Below are 13,291 nucleotides of genomic sequence, written 5' to 3'. Positions count from 1 at the left end.
CCTTTTTCTCCCTCCTCGCTCACAGACACATAACGGGTATGGCAGTCCATTCTCCCTGCAGCACGGACTACACTGCTCATCAGGCTGCATTCTGCCTGTTAGCTTAGCACAACAACAACAAAAAGGCGCTCTCTCACCCAGGAAACACACAGAGCGAGAGCGTCACCCTGTAACCATGGCAACTGTAACGCTGCCGCCTGGAACAACAGCACGTAGCTGTCAAACAAAACCAAACAGTCCTGACCCGCGACAACATGAAACAGGGAAGTACCGCAGTGTAATCCATTTATTTCAACAAAGTAACTGTATTCTGAATACCACCTTTTTAAACGGTAACTGTAACGGAATACAGTTACTCATATTTTGTATTTTAAATACGTAACGGCGGCACATGTATTCCGTTACTCCCCAACACTGTTTACAGGGGTGTTACCTTTGCAGGCAGCAGGTCGGCTTGGTGCAGGATCATCTCTTCAGACATCAGCAGCGCTCTGTCTGGACTGCAGAGATCGAGAGGCTGAAACAACAACAACACACATGTAAACAAAAGCAAACCACACAAACACAAACACCGTTTTGCTCCTCTGTAGCTGACGGTTGCCCACTGTCAGTCGCCCTCCTCATTACTGTTATTTACCTTTGTTTATGCAAGTAATCCCCATGGAGACTCAATGTCCCGTTACAGGACAGACCTGTTCTCCTTATTTCAGACCATTTAAATTAAGTTCCCCAGCCTTCTCTGCCACACTTTATTCTGCCTTTCATACTGTCGTCATCGCATCTCCTCCTGTTTCTAAACATTCCTGAATTCAGCTTGGATCAAGTATGGGGGTCCTGTATGCACGGGAGGACAGGTCCATCTGGGCCATGCTGTGTGAGAGAGGTTTTCTCTTCATCATTGTAGAGTCTCCATAAAGAGATCTGTAATGACTGTTATAATGAACAAAATAAAAATAAAAAAGGCTGTAACTCTGTTCTGGGTTAGAGCTTAATGGGGCGGAAAAAGATCAGAATCAGAAGGGGTTTTATTGCCAAATGTGAGCAGGTTTACAACATTAGGAAATTGCTGCGGTACTTAGTGCAAACATACTGTCAGACAACACTTAAATAAACATAAAAAAATAAATAAAAGTGCTAAGTAGATAGATGCTCTAAGAGTTTCTGGGTTTGTTCAGGACCCTGGAGCTCTGGGCACTGGATTTGTTTTGGTTCAGTTTAAAGACTCCGGACCTGGATTGGTTCTGACCTGGACGAAAATAGGGAAGATGACGGTTTTGGGCGCCATGGTGACGTAGGTTCCATATCCTGAGCAGGGCACATGTGACTGAACAATGGTGCAGTTCTGGTAGTTGCCATAGTTTCTGGGCGGGGCCAAAGATGTGGAGGAAAGAGGTGGAGGCAGGGTGGAGATTTGCCTGGTAAAAGGTCTCTGTAACGACCCCAAACACGAGTCGTGGAGGACGTTCGGACCTCTGGGGCGAGTCTGGTACAGATGTCCTGGATAACCACAAATGACACGATTAAATAATCATAATATTTACGAGCACTTTGCATATGGATGAATAACATTCAGAGTGGAAGTCGTACCGATCGACCCAGTCCTGTCGTGATAAACTGGTTGCAGCAGCTGGAGAGGAAGAGAACATTTATTTGGAAACTGTTGATTTCAGCATCGTTCTGATGGTGCACGAACATCAGCAAACCAAACTACAAAATGATGTGCAGGTAAATATATGAATGCAAACAAAGACATAAAGAGAGCTTAACAGAATAATGATGGTTTCGATGTGGCGTTTACTCAGTCCCAAAGGTCAAAGTGTTTCACCTGAAACTGTCAAACTGACTAAAATATTCTCTTTCAACACAAATATCTGAGTTTAGCGAGACTCTCTAACTGGAATGATGACTGTACAGCGTCAGGGTATTTCCCATAAAAACAGCAACTTACTGTATTTACAATGTTTTTCATGAAATGGCAGCTTTTCAGATTACGACTTGTTTTTTCTTCTTCTTTGGGGTTTTTCTTTCTTTGGTGAATCGATTAAACTCACTGCGTGTTCAAACCATCTGACATTTTTAGACATTGTCTTCTTCGTACTTCACACTCAGACCGTATTACGTTGGCCTGTCAGGTTGTCACGGGGCTGTCGGTCCCGGTCACAGATTCAACGGCTGCAGTAAGTCGATGTTCTAAACTTCAGTTCTGATTATTCTGACGTCTCTGCACAGGACCCTCAGTGCTGGAACCAAACACTGACAAACTGTGTTCTACTCCTTCTGAATACAGGCCCCGCCTCCTGACACTCACCTGCCCTTCTGGGTTGACAGGTGACAGGATGATGTAATTGTCTCCATTTGATGATGTCACACGTGTGCCCTTCAGGGTGGTGGTGTGAGGTGTGTACATCTCCTGGTCTTCCTCCTCTTCCTCTTCCTCCCGGTCCTCCTTTCTATCCCTCCATAGAGAACCTAGAGCTCCCAAACTGGCCCGGACCCCTGACCCCTGACCCCATTTGCGGTCTTGTTTGCTTTGGGTGGGGTTAGACAGCAACTTCCTGCCTGTCGTCTAGGAGACAGAGGAACATTAGCTTAGTGTAAGATCAGTTAATAAGCGCTCATTTGTCTGGCGAGCTGTTGTGAGGTCAATGATACAGAAAAGGAGAAGCACAGTGAAGTAAACATGAGAGCAGACATCAGAGACACAACCTGAAAACACAGAGTTTATATCAACCCACGTTCTTCTGATGTTCAGCTGTGAGCTTAACTAGCATGTAATGTTCAGCACTTGTTTTCTTGGATGGTCAGGTGATGTGTTGCTATGAATTAGGGGATGGCATCATCTCCTCTTCTTTTACAAATGATGCTACAATGTCTCCTTGGCTAAAGGAAGGAATAAAGGAAGCACTGAAGCTCCCACACGGTGTCTTCCAGCCCTCACTGGTGGTTGTGCCAGAGGTTTCTTTTTGTCAGAAGGGAGTTTTTCCTTCCTGTTACCAAGTGCTAGCTTTAGCAGGTCTGACTGTCGGGGTATTATCGTAGGTCTTACGCTATAAACCTCGAGCTGATTTGGTGTTGTATAAGTAAAACTAAAATGAGCTGAATGAGAGCTCCTTTGATTATCTGCAGCTGTGATTATGACCACAGGTGCAGTTCAAATGGTCCTCATGCATGAAACTCACCGCGCTGTGTGTGTGTGGGCGGAGCATAGCGTCACATGCTGACCGGACCTCAGGTAAACTTCTCCACACCACCAACACAATCTGAGACTGACAGCTCCTGAGGAGACGCGCCACTGTTAGTATTCACAAAAGGCCAAATGTGCCCTGTGATTTACCTGAACAGGTGGGGTCACTCTCACAGGGGGCAGGGTTACCTGATGGCATGGGCAAGGTCGACGCACTTCCAGGTCTCTACAGGAAGCCCATTGAGCTGCAGGACCGAGTCTCCCTGACGGAGTCCAGATTGATGAGCCGGACCGCCTATGAGCAGTGAGGACAGCCAGGTGTTTATTACCTGTGAGTGAACAGGATGTCGTACAGCGGTCGTGGAATTGTCTTTCTCACCTGGATCTACCGCCTGCACTCTGACCGGGCAGTCAGAGCAGATGGTGAAACCGAATCCATCTTTTCCTCGAGCGATGCTCACCTGCAGGACAGTCAGAACACACCTGAAGTCAGTTTAAAACTCCACCTTCTCAGCGAGGCGTAGCAGGTCTGCTTTCCTGTCACAGAGCCCAGATTAAGTCTGGAGGAACTCCTTTTGTTCTCCACACATCTGAGCAAACTCTGACGATGTTTCACCTGAAGGTGAGACCCTACAGGTGACAACATTTTGGTGCACTGGTCAGTTTAGAGATTTGGGGTCATTTGGAAAAGCCGACCATCGAAGGATTTTTCTCTTTATGAGAGATCAGCAGGGAGCTTTGGTGATGATACGCAGGGTTAGGGTTACTCTCTTCCAGGAGATTTTATTTTCCAATAAAAGCAGTTGAAATCTTACAGCCCGCCTCTTTGAAGGCTGATTTCTTAAAATGACACGTTTATTCTCAGAGAGCCGCTGAGGAGTCGATTATGGAGCCTTCTGTTGGTTTCAGTATTTTGGATCAAATTATCACCTTGCTGTTCTAAAACGTTTGTTCGGTCGTGTCATGTAAACATAAACTGTGAGGGTAAATGAGCCTGCAGTGAACCTGTTCGTTTGACTCATGTATGCTGTCCTGTGCTGAGTTACCGGCGTGGTCACTCTGTTATTGATGACTCATCACCTTAAAGTTTCTTCTCAGGATGACTGAGAAGCTGTCGTGTAGGACAGAAGGCTGCTGTCAGGTCAGGTTTGTTCCTGCTGTGATGCTCTCAGCCTGCAGGGCGCACCGTGTGTTACTCCACGGCCCTGTTGACCGAGGCCCATTGGGCCATGTTTGGTGGGGGTCTCCAAGTGGTTTCCATGGCTGTGTAAACAGAGACGGCGCAAGGAAAGGTCGCCTCGTCCTGAGAGTTTCCTCGCCACAATAGAAGTTTAATGTCCCCGACTTCAGACTGACAGGCTGATATTAAAACTGCTGCAGGGGAACCAAGAACAGCGTCGGGGTGAAGGTATGCAAACAGCATTTGTCTGCAGGTTCAGTCCTGCTCTCACGATCCCGCTCCTGCGCCATCTTCCTGCCTCTGCAGAGCTTTCAGGCCAAACAGGAAGTGGAATGACCAGGAATAGGAAGCTGAGCGTGCCTTTAACACAGCTTTGCATTTGTCTAAATCAACAATTTCCCCCGGCCCCCTCAGGCTGAGCCAAGTGGGAAAAGGAGATCAGAGGAGGTTAGAGAAGCTGTTTGAACATTTAAATACCAAATAATCATTTCGATTCATGCTCTGAGGCAGTGAAGCGGCCTTTTTAGACGTCCCACTGCTGTGGCGCTCTCGAATCAACAGAAGCGCACGTCAATCTGGTTTGAACTCGTGACAAAGAACCGAGAAACCTTCAAACTGTGAAAGGTGGACCTCAGGAGAGGGATTGTTTTCTGACTTCTAATTGGCTGAGGATGCAGGGCTGGTGCTCAGAGCTGTCCTGAGAAATCGTGGGACGGAGTTAAACCCCAACACGTTGGACCTCCTTTACCTGTCCACTGAAGGATTTGTAAACTGGAGCCAGTCAGACCATTTCTTTAATTACAACTCAGGACCAGGATGAGGACGGTGTCAAAGGTCAACTGTCTCACCTGATCTGTGCGGCTCTGGTTCTCAATGATATTTTCCATATGTGGGCCAAGGACAGGCAAACAGTAAAAGTGTCGGTCGGGGAATCGTCTCTTTGTCTGTTTGTTCACAGTCTTCACTTTTTAGGTGCACGGAAAGCCAGCATTCACAGACCCACCATGACTTTGCACACATCACACAGAACTCCTGTTCCACGTGCACCTGCTCCCAGTCACGGGGGAGCTGCCATGCGCGCCCCTGAACCCTCTGCTCCACCCCTCCCCTGCAGCTGAGTCCCGAACCACACCATCACACTTTGTCTCCAACATTATAGTAACAGCTCTGCTCCATATTAGCCGACTGACTTATTCTGCTCTCAATGAGCTGAAACTGAACCGAGATAAAACTCTGTTTTGTCTAAGTTATTCTCTGGGGTCAGAGGTCACAAAAATAAAGGAATTGCTAGTAAAGTTAGTAACTAGCACAAAGAATTTGAGTCTGGACTCATCGTTTCAGTTTATACTTTAGTGGTTCTGCTCTGCTTGCTCTCTGATGTCATCTGATGCTTTTGGACCAAACCGTCTGAGGTCCAGCTCTCCATCACTGGTAGCTCCGCCCTCCGCCCTGCTCTAACAGAACGAACTTCCTGTTTCATTCAGTAAGACCCGAAACCAGCACGTGAGACGCTCCGGTTACACAGCACACACACAACACAGGACACTGTGGAGCTTTTCCCAGGAACATGACACACATCCAGGCGTGACATCAAACTGCACAGCCAATCAGGAAAGCAGTTTGCTTTCTGCCATTTTTGTGGCGAACTGAGCTTCCTGCGATTGGCGGTATTGAATACCGATTATCTGTCAAACTCTTTTAAACAGACAGAAACAAAGAAAACTGTGCTGACCTGGATCCAAGAACCTGAAACAGCTTTTAGTCTCAGAGCTGCTGTGATGCATGAAACGTCCCAGTCAACATCATCAATAAGCACAGAGGTCAAGACTGATCGATGGAATCAATAATCATAGCTTTAGACCTGAGGCAGGTTCTGTCCGATGCAGACGCGACACAGACGGTGGATGGTGTGCATGGCAGCAGGTCAGAGTTCGAATCCTGTGGATCCACCAAGTGGTCCTCAGCAGAGCTGAACCAAACCAGGATGAAGATCCAGACCAGGTCCGAGTCCAGCGTGCCGATCGAGGTAAACCCGTGTGAGCGCGTAGCAGAGGCTCAGAGGTGAACTGGATGTATGTGTGTGGGAACCAGCACACAGAATAATAGCAGGAAACTCACACACTCAGGCACACAAAAACAGTGGATGTGTCCCTGTGATAACACGCACACACTTCCTGAGCACACACACTCGGGCTGACGTGTGTTTGTGAGGGCTTTGACTCATTAATGTTTTCCCAAGCTCCTGAATGCGAGTCCTCTGAAATCTGCCTGAAACACCCACAAACACCTGTAAACACCAGCAAACGTGTACAAACACCCACAAACACCTGAGAGCTGGAGCTCTGGTTGCTCTGCACAGGAACAGAGGACACACTGTGTTGGACCTCATGTTTCGGATGTTTCTGAGGCTGGGGTCAGAGAGCAGCTTGTGACAGTTACAGAAGCAGCTTCACTCCATAATTCATCACACGTGAATGTTTGATGAGCCTCTCAGAAAAACAGTAAAACACGAGGAGCCTGCGAGCAGTCGGAGCAAACAGGACCACGATGCTCAGAATAACCTCCATCAGCATTATTCATCCTCTCTGAGCAGGACGCGCTCCATCAGCAGCTGGTTACACTGTAAGTAACGCTTCACCCACCGGTTAGTGAAGTCACATCTGAAGACCCAACAGAGACATGTCGGGTCTTCTTTCAGGAAGTGACCATATTTGGACGAGAGGGCAGAGTGCTTTGTTATCAGCTAATCCTAACTGTACTAGACTGTGGAGAGCATCTTACTGTTAATTAGTATCGAAATCCTTGAATTTCATTCACCAAAACTGAAGCTCCGCCTTCTTGGGGCGCTCAGTACAGTGACAGCAGCCATATTATCGGTCACATGATGTCATTAAAAAGCATGATGCATAAAGTTAAATGATTAAAACTAATAAAACTAATAAAAAGTTTTTCATTTGATTCAGATTTATATGATGATTATGGAGAAAAAGTAGAATTGGGCTGAAAGGTCTGTTGCTTTATTACGTATTCAGGTTGTGTATCATGTTTTTGAAAAGTAACTATGTAACTAAGTAACTAATTAGTTTTGAAAATAAGTAACTAATTAGTTACTAATTACTTTTCTCAAGTAACTTGACCAACACTGATTGGGACTAGTGCTGCGTCTGCTGGACGGTAGAGGAACTGCAACCTTCACACACTGTCGATCAGATAAACCAAACTAAAGTTACAGTTACTCTCTCGTGACCAACCAACTTCTTTGTTGTCTATTGCGTTACGTTCAGGAACAGAAGGAGATATGGTCGCTGTGAACATCGCACCTCCACCTCCTCCTGGTGCATGTTTAGCGGCGTGTGTGCGTGTACGCTGCTCACCTCCATTCGCTGCATAGCGCTGCCGTCTCGGCCAGCGTACTGCTGGCTGGTGTTGGTGTACAGTGTGGAGGCGTGGCTGCTGTAGCTGGTGACCTCAGAGTGGAGGCTGGAGATCAGGTCTTTTGGCCCGCTGGTGCTGGTGGCACTGGTGGAGGTGGACTTTGTCAGGCTGGCCGTGGACGCACCGGTGGAGGAAGCCGCATCAACGATGTGGTTCAGGTCAGAATCAGGGGTGGAGTCCGGAGTCCTCCGAAGGTCTGCTGCAAGCAGATAACCACCATCATCATCATCATCACCTGCTGCATCATCCCACGACCACGCCGCATTCTTCCAGAACATCTCGGCTGTCCTCGGAGCAGACTGAGCGCACCCAGGACACCAGCAGAGACCCAGGTACGCTACAGGTAAAGGGGTATGCCCGGGCTCACAGAGCTGCTGCCACACTGCAGGATTTGACCTCGAGACCAACAAAACGTATCATGTGACACAGAACGGGGCTGAACAACAAACAGCTGCTGCAGGCAGACCGAAGCTGCTTCTTCTGTGGTCCCGCGCTTGCTCTGTGCAGCCCGGCGAACCACAGTCAGCCCTCAGTATGATGTCAGAGAGAGAGAGAGAGAGGGACATGAGCACAGAGGTATTGTGAGGGTCACATGGTTAGTGGGCTGCTTGTCATTACCATGGTAACCATGTGGACCCCTGGGGATGAGTGAGAGAGCAGGAGTCACTTTTAATCTATATCAGCCCCCCACCCCCCAGCCTCTATAAATAGACGAATGTATGGATCCACACACGGGCAAGCAGCTGCTTACGGCGCCGTCACCACGAAGCCCGACTTTTAGGATTCAAGCGTTCCTTCTTGATAAAGCAGTTGGTGCTGGATCAGGTGACCCTGCAGCGTAGCTGACAGTCTTCACTGACTCTGTGTCATTGTTGGATCGACCTCACAGCAGAAAGCGCCCTGAGGCAATGGCTGCTGTGATTTGGCGCTGCATAAATAAAACTAAAGCATAACGGTAGATGAAGACTTCACGCTGCCACAATCGCCAAACATCAAACACGCAGATCAGACTTTAACAGCAGACCGGCCACAGTTGAGCTGACCTTTGACCTCTCCAATCAGGCAGGCCATCACACTTTTCCTGTTGGAGTATTATTTCCTCTCTAGGTGCTTCATGGATCACTCAGTCTCCAAATCTCGACTGAAACTAAGGCTATGTTGACACTGCAGGTGAAAGCGCATCAAATCCGACTTTTCTGACCCTCTGCGACTCATATCCGATCACAGTGTGACAGTGTGAACGGCACAAATCCGATATTTACAAATCCGACCTGGGTCACTTCTGTATGTGGTCCTGAATCCGACACATATCTGATGTTTTAGAAAGCGGCTGCTGTTTGACGGTCACGTCGCATTAAATCCGTCTTTTACGTCCCTGACACAAGACAGACGCCGATTATCAGCGCCGGAGAAGACATCGCGAACGCTTCCTGTCCGTCCAGTACAACTGCTGGGAAGACAGCGTTGGAGAAACGTGAACATTTTATTTGTTCTGTATAATCTGCAGATTCTGACAGAAATCTGCAGCTAGAAGCTCCGCTCCTCTAAAACAGCAACAAGGATCATTATTAGGCCAAATGTAGATAACACAGTAACTTTATAACTTAAAGGAAAACTGGGAAACAAAGTCAGAAACAGTCAAACACTGTTTGCTCTGGGTCTAAACGTCGTGTGTGACCTCTTCTTTTGCGCATGCGGCCGCTTTGAGCGTTCACACTAGATGTTGTTTTTTTAGTGCTATATAAATAAATTATGGGATTCACAACACCTGTCAGCTGACTCACCTGTAACAGAATGACATCATCAGACAGGTCACTGTGAAGCTCCTCCCCTGACTTTCGGAAAGTTGCTTCACAATCACCGGGGTCACATGACCACGGAGGAGCCAATCCTTACCTCTGATGTCCACACACGCCTCTTCAGAGCTTCTTGTTGGTTTGCTTCTGTGTGATGTCACTCTCAGGTGTTTGCTCCACCCATACTCCTCCGCCAAGAGGTAGAACCAACCATTGAGGGGCTGTCATTCCAGAGGAGGCGGAGCCAGCAGGTTACAAAGTGTATAAACAGTCAGTGCGAGATTCTCTGCTGCGATTACTTTAACTCACCTCACAGGATGAGACGAGAGAGCCAATCCTGAAGTTCATACAGCCAATCAGCTGACTGCGCCTGAGGAGATGGACACACCTGATGAGTAAGACAAAGCACCGCCTTCAGGCCAGATAGTCTGCATAACCTTAGATAATTCAGGCCGTGAACTTTAATTGGAATGTTTAAAGTAAAACATTTGATTTCCTGTTTTCAAGAGCTCGGCGGCAGAAGAAGGTCACAGGGACGAGGATCCTTTGGCTGGTTTGTGTCCTTGCTGTCCAGGTTCAAGTGAAGCTTCTGGTTTGAAACCCTGTGACGCTGAATAACCGAGCTCAGGATGGTCGGCATGTTCTCGCCAAACACACTGAGCGTGCCCATCAGTGCTCTGTGTTTGCATGCTTCAGAGCCTCAGCTTTCTCAGTCAGTCATACAGATTTCATCTCTGTGGTGTTCTGCATGTATTAGAGCTGTTTCTTATATTTTGTATTATTTAAGTTCAGTCGGTTCTTGTTCTGATCGTCTTGGAGCAACCGCATCATTCTGGATCAGAGGACGGAGCAGCTCGGCCTGTTTCTGGAAGCTTTCTGAACCTCCTGCGTTTGTGGTTCTTCTCTTCATGCTCAGGTAATGAGGTGTCTTCCTCCTGGAGATTCTTCTTCTCTGGCTGGATGTTGTGACCATGGAAAGGAAAGATCCACACCTGTGCAGGTACCTGCAGCCTTGAAGCTGAACTCTTCCTCCAGTCTGGATGTTGAAACCTCAAATTCAAGCTGAGTCTGAACTTTTCATCATGTGACCTCAAAGTGTTTAAAAAAGTGAACCACGTGAGCCCCACTGCCACCATCAGGCCAGAGTGTGAACTGCAACATGTGTGGATGTCCAGCCTGAAGAGAGCTGCAATCATCAGCAGCTCAACAGGTGAGAGTCAGAGTGATGTCATCACTCACCTGTTGTCAGCAGGTCGTCTGAACACTGAAACCAGCAACCTGCTCGGCATGAACTCTCCTCTGATCCACCTGAGACACACACACACACACACACACTGTAAACACAATGGAAATGCAAACAGTGTAAACCACATGTGTCCAACCTGAGGCACGCGGCTTGAATCAGGTGCATCACTCATTTAAGCCGGCCCTCCACAGGAAGAAGAAACAGGGTGTGCAATTCTGATACACGCTACAGTGCCCATGCAGCTTGGGGTCAGAGGTCAGCGATGCACTTCAGTGTGAGTCCAGACTTCAGTCCGAAACGTTTGAATCGACTTTAAGCAACAAAGGAACAGGTAAGTGATGAAGAGCAGCCGGAGGACATGCTCTCTGTCTGCACTTTGAACTCTGCTCACTCACGGACGCAAACATCCAAACGCGAGGAGATGAAAGCACGTCTGACCGTCTCCTCATCTCCCTCAGAAAAACTGAGCTCGCGCCTGCAAAGCTGCCATGTACAGACCCTCGACTGCCACGGCTGTCGAGGGTTTGAGGAGCTCCATGAGGAGCTCAGGAGCACAGCCACATTCTGCTGTCTCAATGGTGGTGCTGATGGAGGTGGGTGGAGGGTGTTTTAGAACTGGCTGCTTGGTTAGTAGTTATATTTTCCTTCATTCAGGAGTGCAGACAAGTGTTGATGCTGTATGTGATTCCACTTAATCCATGATAACCACAATGTAGTATCCATGCATGTGCAGATGATGCACATGTGCACCAGGCTCAATGTCGGCCCCTCTCAGACGCAACACGTAAATGCATCTGGCAGTGCTGACATGTTGGGAGCCTCAGGTGGGTGAGCACAGCGCTGTGCATGATTATTAGGTACTGACACCTGTGCGCCACCACGAGGAGTATATTGTGTAAACTAGGATCGGCAGTGTCACATGATCTGCACCGACGCTCAGCACCGGTGCCCCCCAGGGATGTGTGTGCAGGCCACGGCTGTGCAGCCCCACCCAGCTCCAACAGCATCATCATCAGTTGTCAGGACAAGAACCTGCTGCTCAACATCAGCAACACCAAGGAGCTCGTGGGGCGGAGGCATTTACATCGAGGGGAATACAAGTGGAGAGAGTCGGATGCTTCGGGCTCCTGGGCATCACATCACTGAGGACCAGCAGCTATGACGCTCTGTGACCAGCACAGTGCATCAGCAGGTCTGAGCTGCCAGCCATCCAGGACATCTACAGGAGGAAGGCCCAGAGGATCTTCTCTGGTCCCAGCCACCACAGCCTCACGCTCTTCATGAGGAGCGTCCACACCCACAGCAGCAGGGACAGTTTCTACCCACAAGCCATCAGGACACTGAGCTGCTGGAATATTGGACAGTTTATATTACACACTGTACATGTATGTGGCACTACCTCTGCACTACAGTCGCTACAGTATTTTTAATATCTGTATTCATTGATTTTACTCTTTTTTATTAAGAATTTCATTGGATGGTTGCAGCTGTGAAGAGCTAAAACTATTATATTGGAGCGCTGACTGTACGGGGGCGAGGCTCGCGAGCTGTGAGCCAGCCTGCCTGACAGCTCATGCTCTGGTGCAGGTAACGGTGATGTTCGTACAGCTGAAGCTGCTGGCTGCGGGAAGCCTTCTTTGAAACCTCCACACTGGATCAGACTGTAGGTAAGAACTCAGGACAGGAAATGGCGTGATCCAGGATCTTTCAGTGAAAGTTCATTTCCAGTCTGACCCCGGACTGGAACTCCTGCAGCAAACTCTCATAGCACAGTCGAAGGTGTCCTGAGTCCCAGCGCCGTCTCTATAAGTGTGCGATTAGAAACCTTTGTGTGACTCACAGCTTAAAGCGGCGCTCGTATTTTGGGTTCTTGTTGTTGTAGACCGTGTGAGTTTTAATCCTGATGCTGCGTTGCAGGTCATAGGTCACGGCCAGCTGTGAACACATGCACAAACAGGTCTTTGATATTAGACTGTCGCAGTAGCAGCTGATCAACTTACTGACATCACATCCTCACCTTCACATAGGAGTCACATGATCTCTGGGATTGTCCCATCAGCCCTCTGGCCTCATGGACTGCAGACACAAGAGAACAGGCTGACCAAACGAAGACGGATGAACGATTGATCACTGGAACACTGAGCTCCAGGACAGGAAGTCACTTCCACAATGTGCCGACAGCAGCGCAGTCACAGTTCAGCCCGACAGCAGAACGCCTGATTTATTACAGGATAATATTTATTTCCATAAACATAAACTCTGCATGTGAATCTGTCAGAGAACCTCAAAGAGTAGGAGAGGCAGCCATCTTTGTTTTTAGCTGATCAAACACTGTAAGTCTGAGTCTCTGCTTATCCACCCGTCGTCCACACTTAGTCTGACTTTTTACTGGGCTACTCTGAGGTTCTACCTGTGTTTTAATGATTATTCTATTCTATTCTAGCTGTCAG

At 48.2% G+C, this 13,291-nt stretch overlaps 1 protein-coding gene across 1 annotated transcript in view; it reads right to left on the bottom strand.

Annotated features, from left to right (window-relative positions):
- LOC102293941 (regulator of G-protein signaling 3) overlaps nucleotides 1-13,291 on the bottom strand; it is a gene marked incomplete at its 3' end in the record, with an annotated part of 23,292 nt that overhangs the window by 2,948 nt on the left and 7,053 nt on the right. Inside the window, 13 exon segments of the mRNA XM_014329372.2 lie at nucleotides 434-517; nucleotides 1,247-1,497; nucleotides 1,588-1,627; nucleotides 2,309-2,566; nucleotides 3,180-3,276; nucleotides 3,374-3,479; nucleotides 3,564-3,645; nucleotides 7,739-7,998; nucleotides 9,696-9,816; nucleotides 9,905-9,965; nucleotides 10,835-10,903; nucleotides 12,682-12,776; nucleotides 12,859-12,917. Of these exon segments, the coding sequence (XP_014184858.2) occupies nucleotides 434-517; nucleotides 1,247-1,497; nucleotides 1,588-1,627; nucleotides 2,309-2,566; nucleotides 3,180-3,276; nucleotides 3,374-3,479; nucleotides 3,564-3,645; nucleotides 7,739-7,998; nucleotides 9,696-9,816; nucleotides 9,905-9,965; nucleotides 10,835-10,903; nucleotides 12,682-12,776; nucleotides 12,859-12,917 (1,583 nt within the window).

Source organism: Haplochromis burtoni, unplaced genomic scaffold, assembly GCF_018398535.1.
Source record: "Haplochromis burtoni strain Fernald_Lab_line unplaced genomic scaffold, NCSU_Asbu1 Contig_541, whole genome shotgun sequence".
Classification (NCBI taxonomy): domain Eukaryota; kingdom Metazoa; phylum Chordata; class Actinopteri; order Cichliformes; family Cichlidae; genus Haplochromis; species Haplochromis burtoni.
The sequence above is the reverse complement of the archived record's forward strand: the minus strand, read 5'-3'. Positions and strand labels throughout refer to the sequence as shown.